The sequence below is a fragment of the Fringilla coelebs genome (genome assembly GCF_963513975.1).
Source record: "Fringilla coelebs genome assembly, chromosome: Z".
Lineage (NCBI taxonomy): Eukaryota > Metazoa > Chordata > Aves > Passeriformes > Fringillidae > Fringilla > Fringilla coelebs.
The window spans coordinates 64607301-64628992 of NC_140031.1; the positions used below are offsets into that span (position 1 = coordinate 64607301).

At 42.3% G+C, this 21692-nt stretch overlaps 1 protein-coding gene across 1 annotated transcript in view; it reads left to right on the top strand.

The window, feature by feature from the left end:
• Window positions 1-21692, top strand: part of LOC311164908 (neuronal acetylcholine receptor subunit alpha-7-like) — a gene marked incomplete at both ends in the record, with an annotated part of 56863 nt that overhangs the window by 12690 nt on the left and 22481 nt on the right. The window contains 4 exons of the mRNA XM_084224579.1: window positions 3141-3280; window positions 16659-16703; window positions 18362-18471; window positions 20779-20858. Coding sequence (XP_084080705.1) covers window positions 3141-3280; window positions 16659-16703; window positions 18362-18471; window positions 20779-20858 — 375 coding nt within the window. The remainder of the gene's footprint in view (window positions 1-3140; window positions 3281-16658; window positions 16704-18361; window positions 18472-20778; window positions 20859-21692) is intronic.

Genomic DNA, 21692 nt, shown 5'->3' on the forward strand with positions numbered 1-21692 from the left:
TACTCCACCACTGGCTGGCCTTCAGCTGAACTTTTTGCTGCTGACTACAGTCCTCTGATCCTGTCAGTTCAGCCACTTTTCTGCCCACTGTTCACTTATCTAGCCTGGAAGGCATGGACAAATGTCTGTGAGAATTTTTCAGAAACAGTATCAAAAGTCTTGCTAAACTTGAGGTAAACATCCTACACTGCTCTTCCTTCAAATTTTAATGAGTTTGTATGTTTTCCTACTGCTTCAAAGATATTTCATAGACAAGGGAGACACAATCAGAGGCAGTGGGTCATTAAAACTCTCAGATCCTTTCCTTAGAAAACATGCCCTTTGCCAGGTACTTTTGCTTACTAGTAACATAGACAAGCAAGTTTGGCACTGGTTTGGCAACCTTAAATATCGACATCTGTCATCTAGCCTAGTTTAAAAGATGAACCAGTGCCACTGCTTTTGGTTAAACTTGCTGTGACTGAGGGGTAGTCAGTGGTAAAGCTTATTCTACCACTAGTCCTGAGAGATTCAGGCTTCCCCATCACCAGCAAGCACTCAATTTAGCACACAGAGTTGTAGTGTCAAAATGTATTAGCACAAACATAGGAGAAAAAAGCAGAAATCTCTCTGGAGTATGAAGCATTAAGTATTTGAAAATTACAATTTAAAGAAAAAGTCTGTGAGCATACTAGTCAGACTAGACTTCCACCTCAGTTCCCTTCTCCAAAGCAGCTGTAGCGGAGAGATGGCAGTGTGATTAGGCTAGCCAGCTCTTTGTGGTACCAACAGCTGCTGTGGCAGTTTGCCAGGACACCCCAGGGCTCCATCGCTTCTGAATATATGTCATTTTGTAAGCAAAACCGTGCAGCACAAAAATACGTGGTCACCAATGCCAACTCGGCAGACTAAGAATAGATCATCTATGATTATGTTAACAGTTTTGAATACAAGAGATTGCAAAGTCTCAGGATTACAGAAGAAAGGATGGAAAACTAGGTGCAGTTCTTAGCTACTTCACCTCACAGAGTTTAACAGGGAAAGAGGCTTGACTTCAGCATGGATGAAGCACACAGTGCAAAGACAGCTTTCCAAGGCCTAGAGCAAAGGGGTATGCTTAGATTTCTGCAAGCTCCCCCTCCCTTGGGGGCTCTTCAATTTACCCTGACAATGGTAGTACCAGGGCAGTCTAACCGCCCGGCTGGGTCCAGAGACTGGTGAAGGGCACTTTTCCCCTTTTAAAAGCTGAGGGAGCCAGTTTAAAAGAAAGGTTGAAAGCAAGTATTATGTAAGTACTTGAGATGAGAGCAATAGTTCAGGAAGTCATTTCTTCTCTAAAGCACAAGAGCATAGGTGGGTAGGTGAGTAAAAGGACAGCAAATTTGCTCCAAACTCAGAGCCTCTTTCCATCAGACAACATGTGGTGATTTTCACAGGTTTCCTTCACACACAAGACATTTTATGATGGAGCCTGGTCCTGCTGAGGCACTGGAAAGTACTAAGGCCATAACAGAGGACTTAAATCTCTGCGTAAGTAAGCAGTGAAGCTTACTTAAGATGCTGAAGGAGAGATACTGTGGTCAGAGCTCATTTTTGCCATTGGTGAAAACACAGCAACCAACACTGAGGTATCAGCAAGGGCTATTGAAGGCTTGCCTACAGCATTTGCTCCTCTGGGTGTCTGTGATCATGTAAAATATTATGCAAGAGGAGAAAGGGCCCATGAAATTGATGTGATGGTGCAATTTCCTGAACTGAACGAAAATACTCTTCTTTCTTGTTTACTAGGCACTGCCATGCTAGAAAGTCACAAGCTCCCTTGAGTATCAGCAAAAAAGAATATAACACAAGTTATATTCATTTAAACAGACCTATGAAGTGTTTATAAACTGAATTTATTAGTAGTTTTAAAAGACATGACTGTGTTTGTTGTAGGGCAGCTTGTCTCAGGCTTGAAGGGTTTGCTAAGCATAGTAAGAGGCTGAGAAGGCAGAACGGGTTGTTATAGTTTGTTTGCACTGTCAAGAAAATATTCATCACAACCTCTCTGAGAGAAGTTTTGGTCTCAATGTGCAGAGCTCTGATCGAGAAGTAAAAACCGTCATATACAGAGTGGGAACTGCAGTGGATAAAAATTGCTTCAGTCCAAAGTAATAATGATTTAGAGTGCAGATTCTCTGCCAGGGGTTGAATTTATACAGTTCAGAGAATACACACTCATGTTGACAGGTCTGGTTGACCTCAGGGAACCTGCAGTCCATGACCTTCCCTCTCTTAGGTGCAGTTCTTAAGTAGAGCTGAGGCTGCCACTAGCCACACTAGCACCTAGATCAACACAGTTTTGGGGAATCTAGGGTTCTGAGCAGTGCATCCCAGCAAACTTCTTGCTTTGCTGAGGGAAGATAGCCGAACCTTTACCATCCATAGCTGTCGTGGCAAGGAAACCTAGTCATGCAGGTTAGATGGATGCTCTCCACACCCACCCCAAAGGTGGTGGAAATTAAGCATAGGCTGAGGTTCTGCTAATCTTTAACATGCTCAGCTGTTTGCTTGACAGCTTTGTGTGGAGTCTGTTCCCAGTGCAAACTGAGTTAAGCGTGTAATACCAGAAATTCAATATCTCTGTAATAACTGTTAAATACTCTAGCCTTCATACCACCACCGCAGTAGGTGTTAACAAATTGTGCTGCCATCAGATGGAAAAAAGTCAAGGAAAGTAACCCAAAACTTGGAAAACGTGAAGAGGGTAGGAAGAACAGTTGTTACTGTTTCTTGAGCATAGAAAAAACCTGATACATCAACTCCAAGAAATAAGGGTACCTGTTACACATGCTTGGTATAAACACAATATGGCTAAGTAATACCAGCGCTGGCTCACAGTAGCCAGGGTCTAGGAAATAAGAACAAGCAAATTCCCAAATTCTGTTCAGTAGTTTCTGTATGTTCCTAATGAGTTCGAGTGTTAGTAGTCAATTTTTTTGAGAGTTCATCATTCATATATGCAGAAAAGTTGTGTCAAATCCATGTGCAGAATTTGGGTGATATCTTTATGAACTGCTTTCTAATTACAAAACTAATAAGAGGAAGTTTTCAACAAAACAGAAGAACAATGGTGGCTGTGTGACAGTGTGAATGACAGACACCTTCTTTTTTTTGTCTAGTCTCTCAGCAGGGAGAAAGCCAGAGACGCTTGTACAGGGAACTGCTGCGGAACTACAATCGTCTGGAACGACCCGTAGTGAATGACTCCCAACCGCTCGTAGTCGAACTCCAGCTTTCCTTGCTGCAGATAATTGATGTGGTAAGTTACTTGCTGTTTACTTCTCTATGGCACCCATTCAGCATAACAAGTCTGATCTCTCATCTAGGAGACATATTTTTCCTCTTTATCAGGCTATCAGAGATGAAAGCAGTCTGTCTTTTGCTAAGCATCCTCCCTAAATGCTGGAGTACATGCTTTGACACTCTAGAAGAGTGAATATCGTCCTAAAAGCACAGCCATTTCTGACAAAACATGAGCTTCAAGGAAATGAATTATGTATTTTTTTTCCATTTGTTTTAAACAGAAAAAATAATTCAATCAATTAGAAGCCATGTGTTACTACAAATTATTAATGACACATTCTTCTCAGAGCTGTGTGGGATGCAATAACTCAAGACCATGTGCAGCATTCAAAGCTACCATCACTGCACTTACACTTTTTCATTAGATATTATAATGGCATTGGCCTCTTCTCCTATCATATTTTTTACTGCAGCTGAATGAGTCTGCCCTGAGATGAGCTTAGAAATACATAAAAGTAAAACCTGGAGGCACAGCCCTCTAATTGTCTTGACTGCAACATGCTTTTACAGAATTGGAGATTTGACCCTCGGAAAATTTTAACATAATAATCCAAATCCTTTTTTTCATCATGAAGAGGATTCTGTATGATAAACCATGATATATATAGACAGGATTTCTTTCATCTACGTGAGAAAAACAAGCCAGGAGAACAATTTTGTCCATCTTCACCCTGTCTGCAGAGCAAACAGGTGAACACACTAGTGCTCTTATCTTCATCTTTCCTTTTTCATAAACAGTATTTGGAGCTGTTTTCTGATACTCTGTAACTGTCATGGAGGGAATGAGGAATAGAGAGAGATGTGGAAATATTTGTGCAGTCAAAAAGCAATTTAACAGGAGCCTCAAATATTTAAACTTTTTAAAGCTCTCACAATCTTTCTGAAAATGTACAGTACACCAGGTGCTCTCCCTGGAGAGCCAAGCAGGACCCTGAAGGTGTAGCCCCCCAGCATCACAATATGCAAGTGGTAGGTCCAGTCAGCTGTGGTATTCCTGGAGGCAGGCAGGAGCCACTCAGATAAGGTATGCATCTTTCTGTTTTGAAATGTTACCAACTGCATTGAACTGGAAGAGAGAGGAAATCTGTACTGTCAACCAAAGGCCCCTACATGAATGAAAGAGCAAAGATTTCCTGCAGCTAATTTCAAGTAAATTTCAGCAAGCAATTCTAGGTTTAGCAGAAGTGTCTCAGCTCCAAAGATCTTCCTGCAGTCCTTCTTTATTTCAGTTTGGCATTTTCTTTCAACCTTATTTGAAGGTTGTGGGTATAAAGGGCCATAGGGATGTAACTGTGCATTTTCAAAGTCAGGAGGAGTTACATAAAACAGTTTTCAACTGTGTTTCACATTCATATATGAAACACAACCTTTCAGGAAATCGGTATTTTTTAAAAGTGCTTTATCTGCATTAGGTCAATGCCTATTATAAGAAATATAGTTCCAGTGTTCCCTTTTGATTGTCCACAATAGGAAATAGGTATTCTAGATGTTCATACCTTTCAGAAATGAAGCTTTTCTTTGCTACATCTTTGTACCCAGTAGAGACGCTAGATGTTATTTTTTTTAATCAGAATCTGTTCCAGGCTTGTGGTCTTGCAAAATGCACCCTAAGTGTTTTAAAAAACACCCTGACTTACCTGAAATTTTTACCTTGGATGGTGTGAAAAGGTGCCTGTCTCCTTAGTGGAAGACAAAAAATCACTTGGCAGTTGAATCCCTACATTGAAAATGTCATTGTGGCCTCAACAAGTGGCTAAACCAACCAGCCTGAAAGTGCACAAAACACTGATCCCCTGGATCCTTAAATCAGGAATCAATGCAGAAATATGCCAGCAACAAGCACTGTATTTGTGAGCCCCTCATCCTCCATTGCTGGCAGGACAGATGGCAGTATCTGTCTGCTCCAGCTGCTGAAGTAAATGTCTGTTTAAAAGGAGGCTCATTTTAGCCACAGTGATGTAAAGAGAAGCAGTCAAACTACAGGGAAGAGGTAACGATCAGCTAAGACACCAGGAAGCAAACCAAGTGGCCATCTCTGTTCAATCAGATTGGAGTCTGGGCTGAGTAGACTCTGCCTCCTCAGCTGCCCTGCCCAGGGGAAGACAAAGCAGCTGGTGCACAGCTCTTCACTTGGGGAAGAGGAAATACAGCATCACAGTCTTAGCAATGGTGTATGCATTAGCAAAGGGAAAAGCTGCTCTTTTTCAGGACTTGTGTGTCCAATGTGGTCCATTACTGTAAAAGAGCAGGGTGCTAGGCAGGGCCCCAGCATGAAGACACTTTTTACATCATACTCCCTGGAGAGGAAAAATGCTCTCCATGCTCAGGGGAGTGTCGTGTGCCAAGACATACTGCAGCATTGCTAGACTCACTGAGATACTTTGCAAGCAGTCACTGCAATGGGCATGAGACAGTGGGCCCTGTTCTGGTTTTCCTGCAGGAGAAAACAATGTGAAGAAGATGAAAACAAATCTGTTGGATTGTTGCATGGAAATGAGAAGGGGTCTGCCAGTGATACTCAAAGAACCTTGTGTTTAACCCATGGCTTCACATCTAAAGCACTTCTATCTGGGAGAGGTTCCATCACATGCCTCCATAAGTCTGTTTCCAACACATACTGTATTAACATGTAATGAATCATAAATTCAACTTCTGCTGACAAGCTGCTGAGAACAGCATTGGTGACAATCTAGTTGCATGCTGCTACACAGAGAGAAAAGACTGCTCTGAGATCGCTGTGGTTTTCCAAGCAGTAGTACAACTAACTACTTAAAATCTCACCTCCTCTACTTAAAACCTGTCAAAGAAAATGTCAAAGCATGACTGCTTTGGATTATGTTTTCTGCTTATTTGTGCATGGTTTTGCCTACATACAATATGTATGGTTTTTAGGATTCAAAGCCAGCCATCATACTCAAAGCTGAGAAGAACACATTGTCTACTTGTCACAGTTGGGGTAGACAAATGCAAATGAAGGACTTTGGGATTCAGACTTTTTCCCAAAATTATATTAATTCATAACTACAGCCATGACAGGCCCATTACGTTCAGGAAACAAGTGAGCAGAAAGAGGGACAGTTAGAGCCCCTGTTTAACAGCAGGGTTCAGTTCAGTTTGCCTTGTCCTCTGTGTGTAAGGACAGCTTAATGCTGAGCTGTCTCTTGTATGCCATTTCTGAGGGTCACTTTTGTTTGGAGCCTGACCTCCATGCACTCCCTGTGCATCAGGAGGACATTGGCTGGTGATCTCTCTCACAGAGCACTGTCAGACACTGCCAAGCTCTGCCAACCCAAGCAAGGGTAGACGTCCAAGAGTACTTGGACCAAAAATTCTCCTCTTATTTTGTCTGAGAGCCCCGTCAGTTGGTGAGGGTCGAGTAATTAAGAAATGAGGCATGGCATTATCTGCAGCAGAGGAAATGCAAACGTTTTCTTTTGGCACAATGTGAAAGGAAGCTGCTAGGTGAAAACTGTTTGTCATCATGAATGATTGTTTTCATTTCTCATGTTGGCATCTGCAGGCGACCTTATCTGAAGGGGTGTATATGTGGTTGCACTGTTAAGTTATTAAAAAAAAAATACAGCTGTTGACGTTCCTGCATATGGTGGCATCTGTGGTACTTTTCTCCTCCATGTTCCATCTGCCACTGTCAGAGGTCATAATGACAAAAAAAGGAATTGCAAGTAACCAGTGGGAAGCCACAAAAGTGCTGAAAAATATCCCCATGAGTCATTATGCAATTCCAGAAGCCAAAAAATACATAATCTTCATGTATTTCGGGCTGTAAACACAAAACAAATGCTGTGTCTGGAAAAATTTATTATGGACTGTTTTGATTCAATTGCATAGTGTATAAAATGATTGTATATCCTAGGGTCTGCAGGATTATCCCAAACCTGATGGCTGGGATATCACGAGGTTGCAAACAATCTCACTTTCAAACACAGATGTTGTTGCTACAGTGTGTCAAAGCTCTCCACATTTTTGGAAAGCAGGAAGACAAGGTAATGTAGGAGTTCAGTAGGATGATAAAAACAAAGATTTACTTTGGGTTTTTTTACTGAAAACTGGGTCTGAGCCTTGCTGTTCAGAGAAAACAAGAGAAAAGATCCTCACATGCTTTCACCAAGTGCTAAGGTTCAGTCATTATCACTATAAGCAGCATGTTAGCTTAGCAGCATAGATATTTTCGCCTTCTGTACCCAGACCTTCCAAAATGTTGGAATTCAAGCTTAAGCTTCCACTGGTTTCCTCTAAATCAAAGAATACAACCCTGAAGGAGTTGAATTTTTTTGTTATTTTGGGTTGGTTTGTGGGGTGTTTTAAGAAAGTGTTTGGTAAGAGACCAACTTTTAAGTGCAGGCATCTATTGACATTGAAGCTGCCTTCACCAGCCTGCTCATTTCTCCGGTGATCTGCTCATCAAATAATAGGACTGTTGCACTCAGTCCTCAGGAGCTCAGACCTTTTTGCTGGGGAGTTCTCTATGTGAGTGAGAGTTGCCAGAACTAGAGGCTGCCTGTCAGTATACTGTGCCAGAAGTTAAAGGTGAGAAGACAGGAGGGGATTCTATGCCTAGCCCTGGGATGCATCCTGTCAGACACAGCTCTCCTACTGTTGGGTTTTTCACAAAACCTCTGTCAGATCTGAATGCCTTTAGCAGTTGATATCCTTGTTTTTAAATGATTTTGTTTCATACACTTTCTAGGGCTGGTTCTGCAGGTGTATTGAAAGGCCAGAAAGTTCAAGGTTTATTTTCTAGCTCTAATTCACCTCTTCCTTGTTAAACTGACCTTACAGCATCTAGGTCATTCCCTCCCACCTTTCATTCTAGCATTCTCACACATACAAAAATCATATCACATACAAATCACATAATCACATACAAAAATAACACCCAGTGCTGGGTGTTATGCAGTAAACCCAGATCAACATACAAGCAATCCAAGGAAACAAATAAAAATATGCAGAGCACATAAGCACCTATTCATTTGTTATTCCCAATATAGTATCAGTATTTACTAGATTAAACTATAATCCCTATAGTACATCCCGTACAAATCTTTTACAGATAGATATCTTCAACTGTGTAAGCTTGACCATTCAACTGATTCTTTCAGCCCTTCTAGATTAAAGTATCTTTTTTTTTTCTTTCCTAATAATGCCTTTGTATTTATTTGTGGTCTTCCTGCACAGCTTTTGTGAGCGATGTTTACTCTCTTTCTCCTTGAAAGACCTACTCTACCAAACCACTTACCTTTCTGGAAAGTTTTTTTCACTCTCATCTTGCAAGAGACAATTTGATGAGACCAGAGTAGCAAGGCTGATGCAAAATGGTGCACCTGAGAGGAAAAACAGACTGGATACCATTATAAAAGCTGAAAATCAATTAGTGACCAAGAGCATTAAAATTCCAGACAGAAAAATTACAGAAAGGATTCTAGACCAACAGATTCATTAGAGTTAAATCCCAAAATCTCTCTCTTGGTCACAGAACTCACTTAGTGTGACCAATTTTCAACTCCAGGAAGAAAAAAATAAAATTTGTCTCCATTAGCATGGAAGGATATTGAAAATTGGGAAATTCAAGGCTAATTGAGCCATGAATTATTATTTAGGCTGTCCCCTATGTGCCAGACATTATCAAAATGCCAGTCTCACCACACCAGTTAAACATACAACATCTGAATTTGCTAGCACAATGAAGCTAAGCACCATGGGTAGTATGGCTTCCTGACCAATACTACTTGCACATGCCTGCATGAAACATTATGACCGAGTTTTAGTTACTTGAACCTTACTGGCATCTTTTTATTCTGTATTACTTCTGCTTCCCTCAGCTCAGAGTGGAGGCAGCTCACTTAGTGAGAAGAAATGCCATGGTTTGTTTTCTTTCAGCATGGTTCCCCAAGCTGTACTTAGTGGCCATGGCTCTAACAAAAGAAAGGCTGATTTCCTACTGAGATTTTTAGTTGTGGTCATCCAGCTTGGGCATTTTATGATAATTAAACAATTTTCTGTCTGACTGGTGAAAAGACTGTACTCTGTTGTGTGTAGATGTAGGAATTTAGATCTTGAGCTCATGTATATTCCTTAATTTTGGGTAATTAATCTGAGGCTTCAAAGATTTGCAGCAAAACAGTGGAGACAAAGCTGTTGGGGTGGCCTTGAACCTAGCATTTCTTAGTTTCTCTGAGTTCTCTGAGGGTAAGTCCTGAGAGACAGTGAGTTCAGCTCCTGAGTAAAAACCTTTCCTTCCATTTTCTATCCCTAATCACAGGCTTTAAGAGCTCACTTGAGTTTTGGAACATACCTACATTCCCTTATTTTTTGCTGCGCTGTCACACCAGCATGCACATATAGAAAGAAAAAACACAGGGAACCTTTTAGATAGACTGAGTGTGAGTCTCGGGTAAGTGCTCAGGGCTGGCTTTCTCAACCATCCTTCTGCTGTTTTCATTGTGATTTCAAATGCTGAAAAGGGCAATTAATAATTAATATCCTAGAATAAAGATTTGCATCTAACCCTGTTTGTTTGAAGCACCTGCCAACTGTGCACAAAATACATGCAGGCTATTTCAGGAGGAGGTATCCACCCTGGAGAATATAAAAACCACCAACATGCTATGTGTGGGTATTTTGGGATTTTAATGGAGGACTGACAGCTTTTGTATGGTGACATAACACCCTTTCCTCCATGAACTAAGCAGGTATGTCAGTTTATCCAAGCAGTTAGAGAGCAGCACTGTGCTGGAAGACCATGTGAGGCCCTCTGACCCAGCTTCCAGGGCTTCCATGAGAATTACCTTTGAAATAGAGGGACAAAGCTGGTGGCTTCATTCTTCCCAGGATGTCAGAGAGCTCTGGAGCAAGGAGTCCTGCAATTTCTTCCTTTATGGAGGAACTTGAAGTCAGACAGTCTCAAGATCAATGAGGCTACACTGTGTCACAATTCACAGGAGTGAAGGAGATCAGTTCCCCGATCTTCAGGGACTAGTACAAAGACACACCCTAGAAAAATAAAATTAGTTTCCTATGTCAAGTGCCCACAGCCCCAGGGAGTAGCTGGAAGTCATGTCGCGTGTGCAGAGTAAGAGCAAGACTGCCCTTTTTCACCACAATGGAAATTGGAAAGTTGGAAAATGCTGGGGTCAAGGAAAGGAAGACACAAATCAAGTAAGCCTGGGAGACTCTCAGTCACCAGTTGTGCCAGTGAATGAGAGGACTGCCTACTCTGAGGCCCTGACTGGCAACAGAAACTGGCGTTTCTTCCCTTATTTCTTACTCCTACTCTCAGCTTTGGGAAATGCTTGGGTTCAGTACTTGCTGCAGCAGCTTTTGTATCCAGGCCTTTGCATTTAACATCCATGTCTGGTTGGTATCTGACATACAGGAAGCCAAGGCTTTCACAAGGAATACCTCTTGAGGACTTTTGATTACCATGCATTACACAGCCTAGGGAATATGGCTGGCATCCCTGTGTTTGCAGGCTTCTCCAGCACAGTCCCTCTTTCAATGCTGTGTTTCTCCAAGTACAGGGTTCTCTTAAACTCTCCACTGTCGCCCCAAGTGATTGCTCCCAGCTCAGGGGCTTGTAAGAGGAAGAGTGTGATCTGACAGGGTCCAAAACCTCCAATACATAAAGTTCCTGTCTCAAAAACAAGTGAATAGACTCTGCTGAAAGCAGCAGATGGAGATGCAATGCTCCCCAAACTGTGGGGAGAAGAATGTAGGTGATTAAGGACAGTGGGACTGCACAGCCTCCACAGCCTGCTACACTGCTTTTGTAGTAGCTGCTACACAGGGGAAAGACCAAACCAGATTGCACTTGACGACAGTGAAAGAACACATTCCTCTACAAGACAGGAGGGAACCAGTAAAGGCATGACTTCAAGGAGAAGCCAGTGGCATCAGATGGGAGTGTGATTCAAGAAAAAAGACTTATTAGACATCGCTTCCAGCCATTCATAGGAGGAAATCCTGAGCAACAAAGATGAGCTATGAGCACTTGCCCAGATGTATCTTCATCTTGATGGGCAACAAAATACTCAGCAGGTGCTTGTTCTTTTGTTATTCCTTTGTATTTTTGTATTTCCACCCAGTCTTTCACCTTAACTCTGGGTCCTCCTGTCTGATTTCCATCTTCCTCCTGAGGGTGCTTTTTTAAAGGGATTGAGATGAAGTACTTAAGCTTAAATTATCCCTACATACTTGATGTTACCATGGCAAGGTTTATTTCAGCTTCTTCATGAGAGCCCTGAAATAAAAAGGTTGTCCAGTGATACTTACTTGAATGTTGCCAGGACAACCTGGGCACTCTTCAAAATTACTGGTTCTGTGAGCCTTCAACCATTCAATGCATTTGAGCTGAGTTTTAGATAATCAGCTGAAAATTGTGGACAGATTGGTGGTTCAGCAATGAAAAGGAGTGCCTGTGCAGTTGTAGATTGAGCATACAAGCATTTGAAAGCTTGATCAATTCCTTTGGATACTTTGAATAAGATCCCACTCAAAGATCAGTGCCTCTGCTAACAAAACTTTCCAAGGCTCCATGTCAATCTTTTCATGTCACTTGACTGTTTCACTTCTCATCTTCTGATCTTCAGGTACAAAAACAGTGGAAAAAAAAAATTTAATTATCTGAAGTAGTATCAAAGTAGTCACACATGATCATTGAGAGTTACCTATGCAATTAGGGACTTTTCTCATCATTGTCTTGAAATGCTTCAGTGGCTGGTTCAACTCCCACTTCTGTGGCTCTCTGTGAGAGCAAGAATCAATGACTCCTGTTGATCACTTGGTAACAAATGCCTTACTACACAGATGACAAGTAATCATATGATGTGACTACTGAACCAGGAAGGGCTTTGGGTTTTTTTGTCCAGGGGATATGACCCAGGTAATTATGTGGCTAAGGGCAGTTATATTTTATTTATGTGTTGGCCTGGCAAGGGAGAATCTGTTGACAGGCAGTGGTGCACAATGCAGACACTTGTACACACATTGTAAGCTTTGAATTTAGGGCAGGGAAAAGAAAACCAAACTAAAACATTCACATGTCACAGCATGTGCACCAGAACAAACCAAACTGTCACTTTACATGGGTCAAAGGTGGCTGTAGGAATAAGCAGATATCTAGGGCAGAGGATTAACTGGAGTAAGGCCAGAGATAGAAAGGGAAGAAAATGACCCAGATAAATACAGGAAGGATTTAGAGAAGAAGTGTTGCACTCACTAGTGACCACAGCATTTCCAGCATTTTTAAATACTAGAAGCAAAATTATTTGTCTGAGCTGAGCATTTGCGTACCAGGAGAACTGCTAAAGGAATGATGGAAAAGCACCTCTGGAAGCTGGTCATTATCAGCCTCACCCAGAATCTTTGCAGGACTGCTTTCAATGCCTTGCTGCATAAAAAGTTGGGAGCTGAGAGCTGGCCCAATGCAGAGGGAAGATCATTCCCATGGCTGACAGTGCCAAGACAGGAAACAAACAGACAAAGCAGTGTGAGAGATTATTTAAGTTTTCTCCTGGGAGGAAAGGCATCCTCTCAACTAACCTTTAAACCCCTCTGCATAAACCAGTGACACAGAATGAGTGACCTGCCTCTGGCACTTCTCAAGCTCAATAATTACCTTTTAGCTTGGGCAAAGCTAAGTGACCAGTGATCTCCTGAGACAGAGTAAAGCACACACTTTCTCCAGGTTATTTGTTTGTGAATGTCTATGTAACAGAAAAATACAGTCCCTTCTGTGCTCAGGTATTTTAGAGGTGCATACAGCACATAGGTCATGATGAAGATGGCAGGAGCTGTAATTCATCAGCAGCTCTGGAAAGGAAAGACAACCACCCTGCTGCAAAGGCCAAAGTATTTCCTTACAGAACGCAAAGCTACGTGGCTCAGTAGACCACCACAAAGAAGGAAAGCTCCATAAACATCTCAGGTCTGAAATGCCTCTCACTCTAACAGGGGGTGGACTCAGACTCAAGGTTCCCATGGCCCTCATCTCCTCGGCAGCCCCAGCAGGCACTTTTTCCTTGGTTCCTCAGAATCCTCCTCTAGAAAGGACTTATCAGGAGAGCTACACCTGGACAAATGCCTGCCCAGTGTAAAGTCAGCTTTGCTGCTTCTGCAAACCAGGCAGTTCTAGAAAACTCAGATCCTTTTTTGAAAAATGTTCTGTTCTGTCGTGCAATGAGAAGGACCAATTAGGCTGTATCTGTTGACCAGCACTACATATGGAAGCATTTTCTGTATTTTGCCAAAATGTCAGATGCCATTTAAGAGCTCAGCAGCCTGAAGGCAAGGATGGGAATAGTCTCTGAATAGTCAAGAAAACATCCTGAAGTGATTTTTTTCTTTCACCCAAGCTAAGAGAGACATAAGCAGCCCTAAGTCCTAGTCAGACCTTGTGATTTTGCTGCTATCTAAACAGCAAAAGGAAGACCATTGTTGCTCTCTAGAAAAGCATTTGAGAACTCAAAACTATAAGTTTTGCTTTGACTACAAAACATATCTAAAAGCGCAGTAGCCCTGTGAAAAGCAGGCAAAGCAGACCCAAGACAGTAATTTTAATGCTACATGAAATACCTGTCTGAAGAATTGTTTGGAGTCAAAGCTGACAGGTCATTAGTATCTGACACACAGATAAACAGGTAAGGACAACAAACTGTTTTGTGAAATACAGAAGTCAGCCTGAGATATCTTCCTTTGCAAGCTGTCAAGTATAAACTTACTGTGCCAGAAAAAACTGGGTTTCCTTATAAATCAGAGCCACATATGAAAGGTTCCTGATGGACGGCATCTGCACATGTTGGAAACCCCCAGCCTCACAGATGTACGTTGGAATTCCAGGCATTCCTGTGAGGTTTACATAGGTAAATGACAGAATGAGGAATGTCCCCTCTTCCCCTTCCCTCTAGGTTTCAGTGTAGATGTGGAAAATCTTTAGTTTTGTACAGCAAATCCTTACTTTTGTACAGCAATGGCATTGGCTGATTGTTGCTGACCAGCTTTCAAATCATGTTCTTCAAGCTCTTTTAACAGTATACAGAAAGTCTTTGTTAGGAGGACATGTGCAGCTTACAAGTATAAAGCATTCTTTGGCTAACAACACAAAATATTGTTAGGACTTGATGTGCAATTCAGATGACCATCATGCTTGCCAGCCCTACAGGACACCTCAGGAGTCACTGGTGGCCAGGAATACATCAGTCAGATGGGCTGGTGACTAGCCTCTGAGGATCCCTGGGACACAACCTCTGTGTCTCTAGGTTGCTTTCATTTCCCAAGTCAGTGGACACTGATAGCTCTGATGACTCTATCAATTACCACCTCTGGGGTTATTCTTTACTTTAGAATTTTATTTTTCAAGATGACGTTTGAATCCTGCAGCATCTAAAAAACTTGCCTCAACAAGCCCAGTCCTTCTCTTATTTTTCTGCAGATTTTCTTACACTTGCTTCAACCACAGCAACCAAGGGAACAGAAGGGGGTGCAGAAAGATCAGGCCTCTGGAGATGGGTTGTAGTTTGAATATAGAGAGGAGTGCATCTGCTGGAGCAGCAAAGAGGAGAAAGGGAAAGGTATGATCAGTGTAACAATATAAAATCACATCTGATTTTTGTGTGGCATCTCACAGCAGCAGAAACAGTATAGTTAGGTCTCAAGGGGACTCAAGAGGTGGTAGTGTGATAGACATTTTTATGTGGATCACTATAGCAAAGACCTGTTTCATATCTGAAATTTACCTTTCCTGGGGACCAGAGCCTGCTGTAGAGCTTAACTGTAACACAGTGCCAAAACAATAAGGAATCCTTCAGAAGTTGGTGTTACAGCTGGACTCTCTGCTGGAGTGCTTCTGTAATAATCAATGATGCCTCCCTTTCTAGGTTGTGGTATTTCTGGAGCTCCACAACCCAAATGTAAAAAGAGGAGATCATGCTACAGACAAGATTCATGCTAAGAATTCAGCAGTATCTGGTCCAGTATCTGGTGTGCTGGGGAATCAGTAATTAGGAGACCTCTGGGCAGTTCTCCTTCATGCCTTAGCCTAGGAATCTGCAGGTCCTGCATGGGACACAGAAGAAGTAACTCCAGAGGACACACAGATGACCAGACACACCCAGGGTTGCAGCTTGGTGTGAGATGTTGCAGTTTGGTTTTGAACAGCACTTCCCTGACACCTCTGGGATAGTTTCTTTGCGTATGTACTGTGAGGGTGGCTCAGGAGGGGAGGAGGGGAGGAAAGGCAGAATGAATGTAGCTTGAGGTGGGCAGACTAGTATTTTTCCAAAGTGAGTAAGGCAGTTTAGGTTTCTCTACCTTGTTAGAGAGTAAGTACCGCAATAAGGACATGACCAGAGAGGACATGCATGTCCAGGGTGTTCTCTGTATGGTTTAAATGCCTGCCAAGCACCTTGCAATTGCAATGTCTCTCACCCAAAACACTGCAGACAACCACATAAGCTTCCTAGGGCATGGACACACACAGGGACAGCTGGGCATGCAGTGAGCCAGTCCCCCTGAGCAGCACAGCCTCAGTTCCTGGGAAGTGCAGGGCATGGCTGTGGTGGTGTTTGGTTACCTGTGTATCTGCACCACAGTGACTCTGCAGCCCTGCTTCTCCATCCCCACAGTGCAGGGTCATGCACCTGCAGAGTAACTGTGACTTCCCAGAGAACTTGGGCACCAACTGCATGATGAGAGCATCTTCGTTTCTGTTATAAGAGATTCTTCCCCATGGCCTCTGCATGCAGGAATGAACCTGCAGACTCCTGCTCTGTGCAGGTGTTGGGTGAGCTCCCTCTCACACAGCACTTGTGTCCTTTCACCCAAGTGATAGCTTCTGCCCAAGGCCAACCCTTTCTTTCCTTTAGCCAGCGCTAAGTTACATAGCAATGACAATTGGAAAGAACAGCACTTCTGGCATTATTTCACCATTGCTTTGCAGCGGCAGCAAATACAACATAAAATCTCTCCAACTATGATGTGCAGTGTGGTACTGAAAACCATCTTGTTTTGAGCAAGTAGCTAGAAGGTAAAACTTGGTAAAGAGTTCATCCCCAGAAAGAGGAATCATCTGTTACTTCCCTTTCTATTGTTGATCAGTTATGATAAACACAGAGAGTCTGTATGTTTAAAGGAAAAGAAAAAGAGCCACTATTGTCTGGGCCGAATAGTGGTGTTCCAGTGAGCTCACAATCTACTCCATGGAGTTTGGTTTATGTACCCCAAAATTCTGGATTCTCTAGAAGACACAGAAACTCTTCCATCTCTAATCAAACTGTTTCATCCCTTTTTCTGTTGTCTTTCCTTCCCTCTTTTATTCAAAGGATGAGAAGAATCAGGTGTTGATCACCAATGCTTGGCTGCAGATGGTGAGTAACCTCTGTCAGTAAAGAAACTCTAATTGAAAACTACTGAATGTGATTTCTTAGCAGAAAAGCAAGAGTGCTATCTTATAGATTATGTATAATGCAATACAGGTATTTTGAGTCCTTTAAAATTTCCCCAGTACTCCTTTTAGAATTGAAAATTAATTTCAGGAGACTGCACTAATCCTTTGGACAGACCTGTTGACCTTTTGAGCATGGAAACCACCTACATTGTTTTGCCAGGAGATGTAGTGATCTAGTAACAAAGAGTCCAGAGTTAGGGTCCCATCATAGCTAAGAAGAGAATTGTCAAAGGGCTCAAGACCCTCTCCATAACCAGTGATGGAGACTTATAAGCAAGCCAGACACTCAGTAAAGCAGGCACCTGCACTTGCCACTTCTGGGAAAATCCCACCTCTGCCTGAGACTGGGAGCCAGGGCATCTGTCCCTGAACACAGAAGTGGTCACATAGGGGGTAGTGCGTAGTCCAGGGACCACAGAGGGCCCGATGCTGCTTTGCTGCTGGCAGCACCCAGGCAGCTCTCTGGGATATTGCCTTCCCTCATGCTTTACAAACCTCTCACATAAACATTCCTCCTCCCTCTTCTGCAGCCTGCTCCAGCTGAGTATTCACCTGCATGCTCACACAGAGTAAGCACAACTGATCTTTACTAAGGAGAGGGACCTCCTTTACAGGACAGAATTTCCCATCAGGTCTGCCTGGCTGCCTATGGTGAGGCATACAGTGTTTTATGCTGCATAAACAGCTCTCCTTAAGGGCTCGTGGTCAGGAAAAAAGCAGGTTTTGAAAGAAAAACCAGTGGGAGACTTGAATGATTAAACTAATTCCACTTTGATTTTCACAGCCAAACACTACCTCATATTAATATGTTCAGCTGAGCTGGCTGTTTCTTCCTCAGCTATCTGCTGGGATTTGCAGCAGAAATGAGCATTTTTATATTGTAAAAACTAACTGAAATAAACCTATATGACTACAGGATTGTTAGGTTAAAGCCTGTAGGTGTCCTGTCCCTTGCAGAGATGTTCCTCAGGTTCAGATGTTCCACAGATGTTCTACTGATTAAGGTTTCCCTCGCAAGGCTCCCATTGAGCTTCATTGTAAATCAGAAGGTTCTTCACAAAAGCTGTTCCTGCACCTTTCTCGAATTAAGTGTGTTGAGGTGGAGGAGATGGGATCAGAAACATCCCCTTGGCATGTAAAGTTAACTTGCCTACCTCTCATAGCAAGGTGGTTAGTAAAAGAGTCACCCAACCTTTGTAACAGATTAAATTATTTCCACCCAACGGGGAGACTCAGACCATGGTTCACCTACCACTAACTACCTCAAAAACCCATTTACTTCAGAACCAGCAGACCTCATGGAGGTGCCTATTGCTAGTGGTTCTGCCAGCCCACCAGCAAGGGTTTGGGATGCCTGACTTCTGACCACAAGATGAAGAGCTAAGCACTGTCTTCAGTAGTCACACTGCTATTTTCTCTATAGATGCCAGCCTTTCTTAATAATTAAAACGAAGCATTAAACTATTGTCATACTGCAGCTACTGCTATTGGCAAAATCTATTCTGTTTCCCTAATATTACAAAGAACTTAGAAGGCTTTTAAAAGCTCACATAATCTGATGTATGTGTTTGTCAACAGTCATGGGTTGATGTTTACTTGTCTTGGGATCAATATGAATATCCAGGAGTGCAGAACTTGCGATTTCCTGCTGACCAGATTTGGGTACCAGACATTCTTCTGTATAACAGGTAAGCAAGATGTGAAATGGCTGGCAGGAGACTAGAACTAAGTGCAGAAAATCAGCCATGCTTCACTGATACAATGAGCCTTTTGCCCTCTATAGATTTGGCCTTACCCTTAAAGAGTAACAAAAAGAAGCAAGCATCAGCTAACAGATTTTTCCAGTAGCCCATCTACGAGATCTTCCTTGCTGTAGTTCTGCAGATGTCTTTAACTTTTTCTCAGTGAACACAGAGAGGAAACTATTATAGTCTCTTCAAAATTAACATCTGCAGGAGAGCTACTGTCCTATATGTGTCATAGTGTTTCTGATTGAAGTAAACAAATGGATTTTCATCCCGCTTCTGTTATCACATATTTTAAAAACCTCTCCATCATTATTCTTCTACTCTGAACATTCGCTAATCTGTTTTTCCTTCTACAGAGATGAATCTATCTCTCTAGACAGCATTGCTGCAGTGTTGAATGAAGTGGAAACTCTCTAGACAGCTGTTTCCTTAATGCTTTCCAGGAGAAGGGGATTTGGGGTTTTCTCTAATAATATCTTAATTCTGGACTTATTTTTTTATCTGTTGCAAACCCCAGATGTTGTCGTTTAGCTCTGCTGTCTTACTAGATTTTCCCTCTTATGTCATTCTCTGACAGTTTTCAGGGTAATTCTTTCTAATTACCCAGATTAAATTTCATTTTGTTAGTTTCCAGAGTTCACCATGATCTATATTCTATTCCAAACCCTCACTACAAGATATCCAAAGGAGGCCTGGAGAGACCTAGGTTGTTTAAGTGCTCTTCTTTACCTCAGCTTTGCTTCTTACTGTCTATTCCTTTTCAGTCTCTAAAAAGGAGGCATACAGCTTTGTCCATATTACTGTAGTTTATAAGAACATGCTGAAATTCAGATAGATACTAGCCTCCTCTTAGTAAGAAAAATAGATTGATTTGATGCAGTTGGCCCTTCACAAATCTGCCAGATGTTTCACCCCATTTTCTTTGAAGTTAGGCTGATGTCTATAATTTCACCTTTAAAAGAAGTCAGAATTCTCTTTGATCTCCCCTAATTCACCATGCCCTTCCCTCTTCTCCACAAGCGCTTACAGATAATTGTTAATGCTTCAGAGGGTATTTCGGCCAGTCCTTTCAGTTCTCAAGAGTAAATTTCATCAGCTCTGCTGAGTAGAATCTCTCTTATCTACATTTCCTTAACCTGTTCGTCCCCTGTTCAGCCATGGACTCCTGCCATTGTGTGAAATGACTTGCAAAGAATGAGGCACACAGTGTTCAGGATACTGCAGCTCAGTACACCCTGTTGTTTTTTCCCTTACTTTCCTCTTTTCCTTGTTGCCTTGTACTTATAAACCCCCTTTTTGTTGTCTTTTATGTCTTTAATAAATATCACTCATTCTGGACTTAGGCTTTTCAGTGTCATCCCCTTTGTTTTGTATTGGGGACTGAAGGCTCAAGACATGGATAAAGAGCAGATCAGAAGAGTAATGGAGGCTCTGAATTTTTAAAATCTGGTTGAAAGACAGGGTATGCAGGATGGTGTAGTCATGCAACATAGACCTGCACATAGCCACTACAGGGAAGGCTCTACAAGCCTCTGTGGTTAACCTCTTCCTAAGAGACCCTCTGGAACAAGCCCCCAGACTCTCTTCTCTGAAGAATCGTGTCCTTGTCTGGCTCATTACCCCTTTAATTATCTCCAAATTTTGAAATAGTAAAGAAATTCTCTATTCTTGGTCCCTTTTACTCCTGGAGTTTCAATGAATCTCCTCCTACAAGCCCCTAAAATAACTTCTCACCAGTGGTTTCTTCCAATGCTAGAAGCAAACTCTTGTCCTCTCTGCATCTCAGGAGATTGCAGAATTGTTATGTCAGGACACCATTACTGTTACAATGTATCTGTTACTACAGATATCTCGGTAAGATAACAGATAAGGTGATTTATGTGGTGAGCTGCCTCATTTTGACAGATGCCCTAGAAAAGCCTCATTGTCCCAACTGTCTGGTTTTTGTAGCTAATACAGCTAATGTGACACTTTCGCTTCTTTTTCTTCTGCCTTTTTTTTAAAAGACATTCAAGACTCTGCCTCTCACTTCTTTGAGGACCTTGCAGCATGCAAGCAGTCTGGCAGGTGCAGGCTGGCAGTAACTATGAGGAACTGAGATATTTATCAAGAGTGGACACTTCACCCAGATGTAGGAACTTAACTCAGCCAAAAGATTATTTTTATGTTGACAGTTACATCTTTACTCACACTTCAGCTTGCTTTTTTTTTTTTATTTTGTTCTGGTTTTTTTATACTGTGTTACAGTGCAGATGAAAGATTTGATGCAACATTTCATACAAATGTGCTGGTGAACTACTCTGGATCCTGCCAATATATTCCTCCAGGTAGGGCACAGAGAGTATTTGTTTACTTTTAATCAAGTAATTTCAAGCAGGTTTCCTTCATGAATGAAACCAAGGTATTTAAAAGCCCTCTGTGGAAATTTTGCAACCTAATTTTTTCAACCTTGCAATCATTGTTAGACTGTCTAATAATGGGACAGACCCACTATGAAAATTTAAGTCCATTATCAGTGGCATTTATACTTTATGAAGCAGTAAAATGTTCTCCTGAGTAGTTTACTCAAAACATCCAGAGGCCCAGCTAAGGTTTCATCAGAAGTAAGGTGGTGTGCATCATGTTATCATGTTTCATGTGCAGTCCAGCTAGGTCTCTATTGTGTGGAGAGGTGTGTGAGCAGAAGTGACCCCAAGAGCAGCACTCACTCAGCACTGAAGCCCTTCTTGCCAGGCTGAAGCTAAAAATCCAGGTGGAAAGACAAGATGGGATTGGTCTCGGCCAGTGGGGCCCAAGTCTCAGTCTCTTTAATCCGTGTTGCTGGTTCCGTGCCTCACCAGGGACTCGCCAGCAAACACAGAGGCTATCCCACAGTTGTTCACTGTGATGGTCAAAAAATTCCTAAACTCTGTGTCATAGCACAGCACTGTCCCCAGGCAGGTCCACAATGCCCTGTGGGGATCAGCAGTGACTTCCCTGATGGCTGCTCCCCTGCTGTTCCCTACCCATTAGACCCCTTAAAGCATCCCAGAACATGAACTAGACGCATCCAGAATTCGACTCAAGGCGCAGTTACCCCACGCATGATTAAGGCCAGCACTGAGCAAGGTTTAGGACAACAATGTATTTTCAAAGGGCTGTGTGTCTGAGGCGTGGCCTAT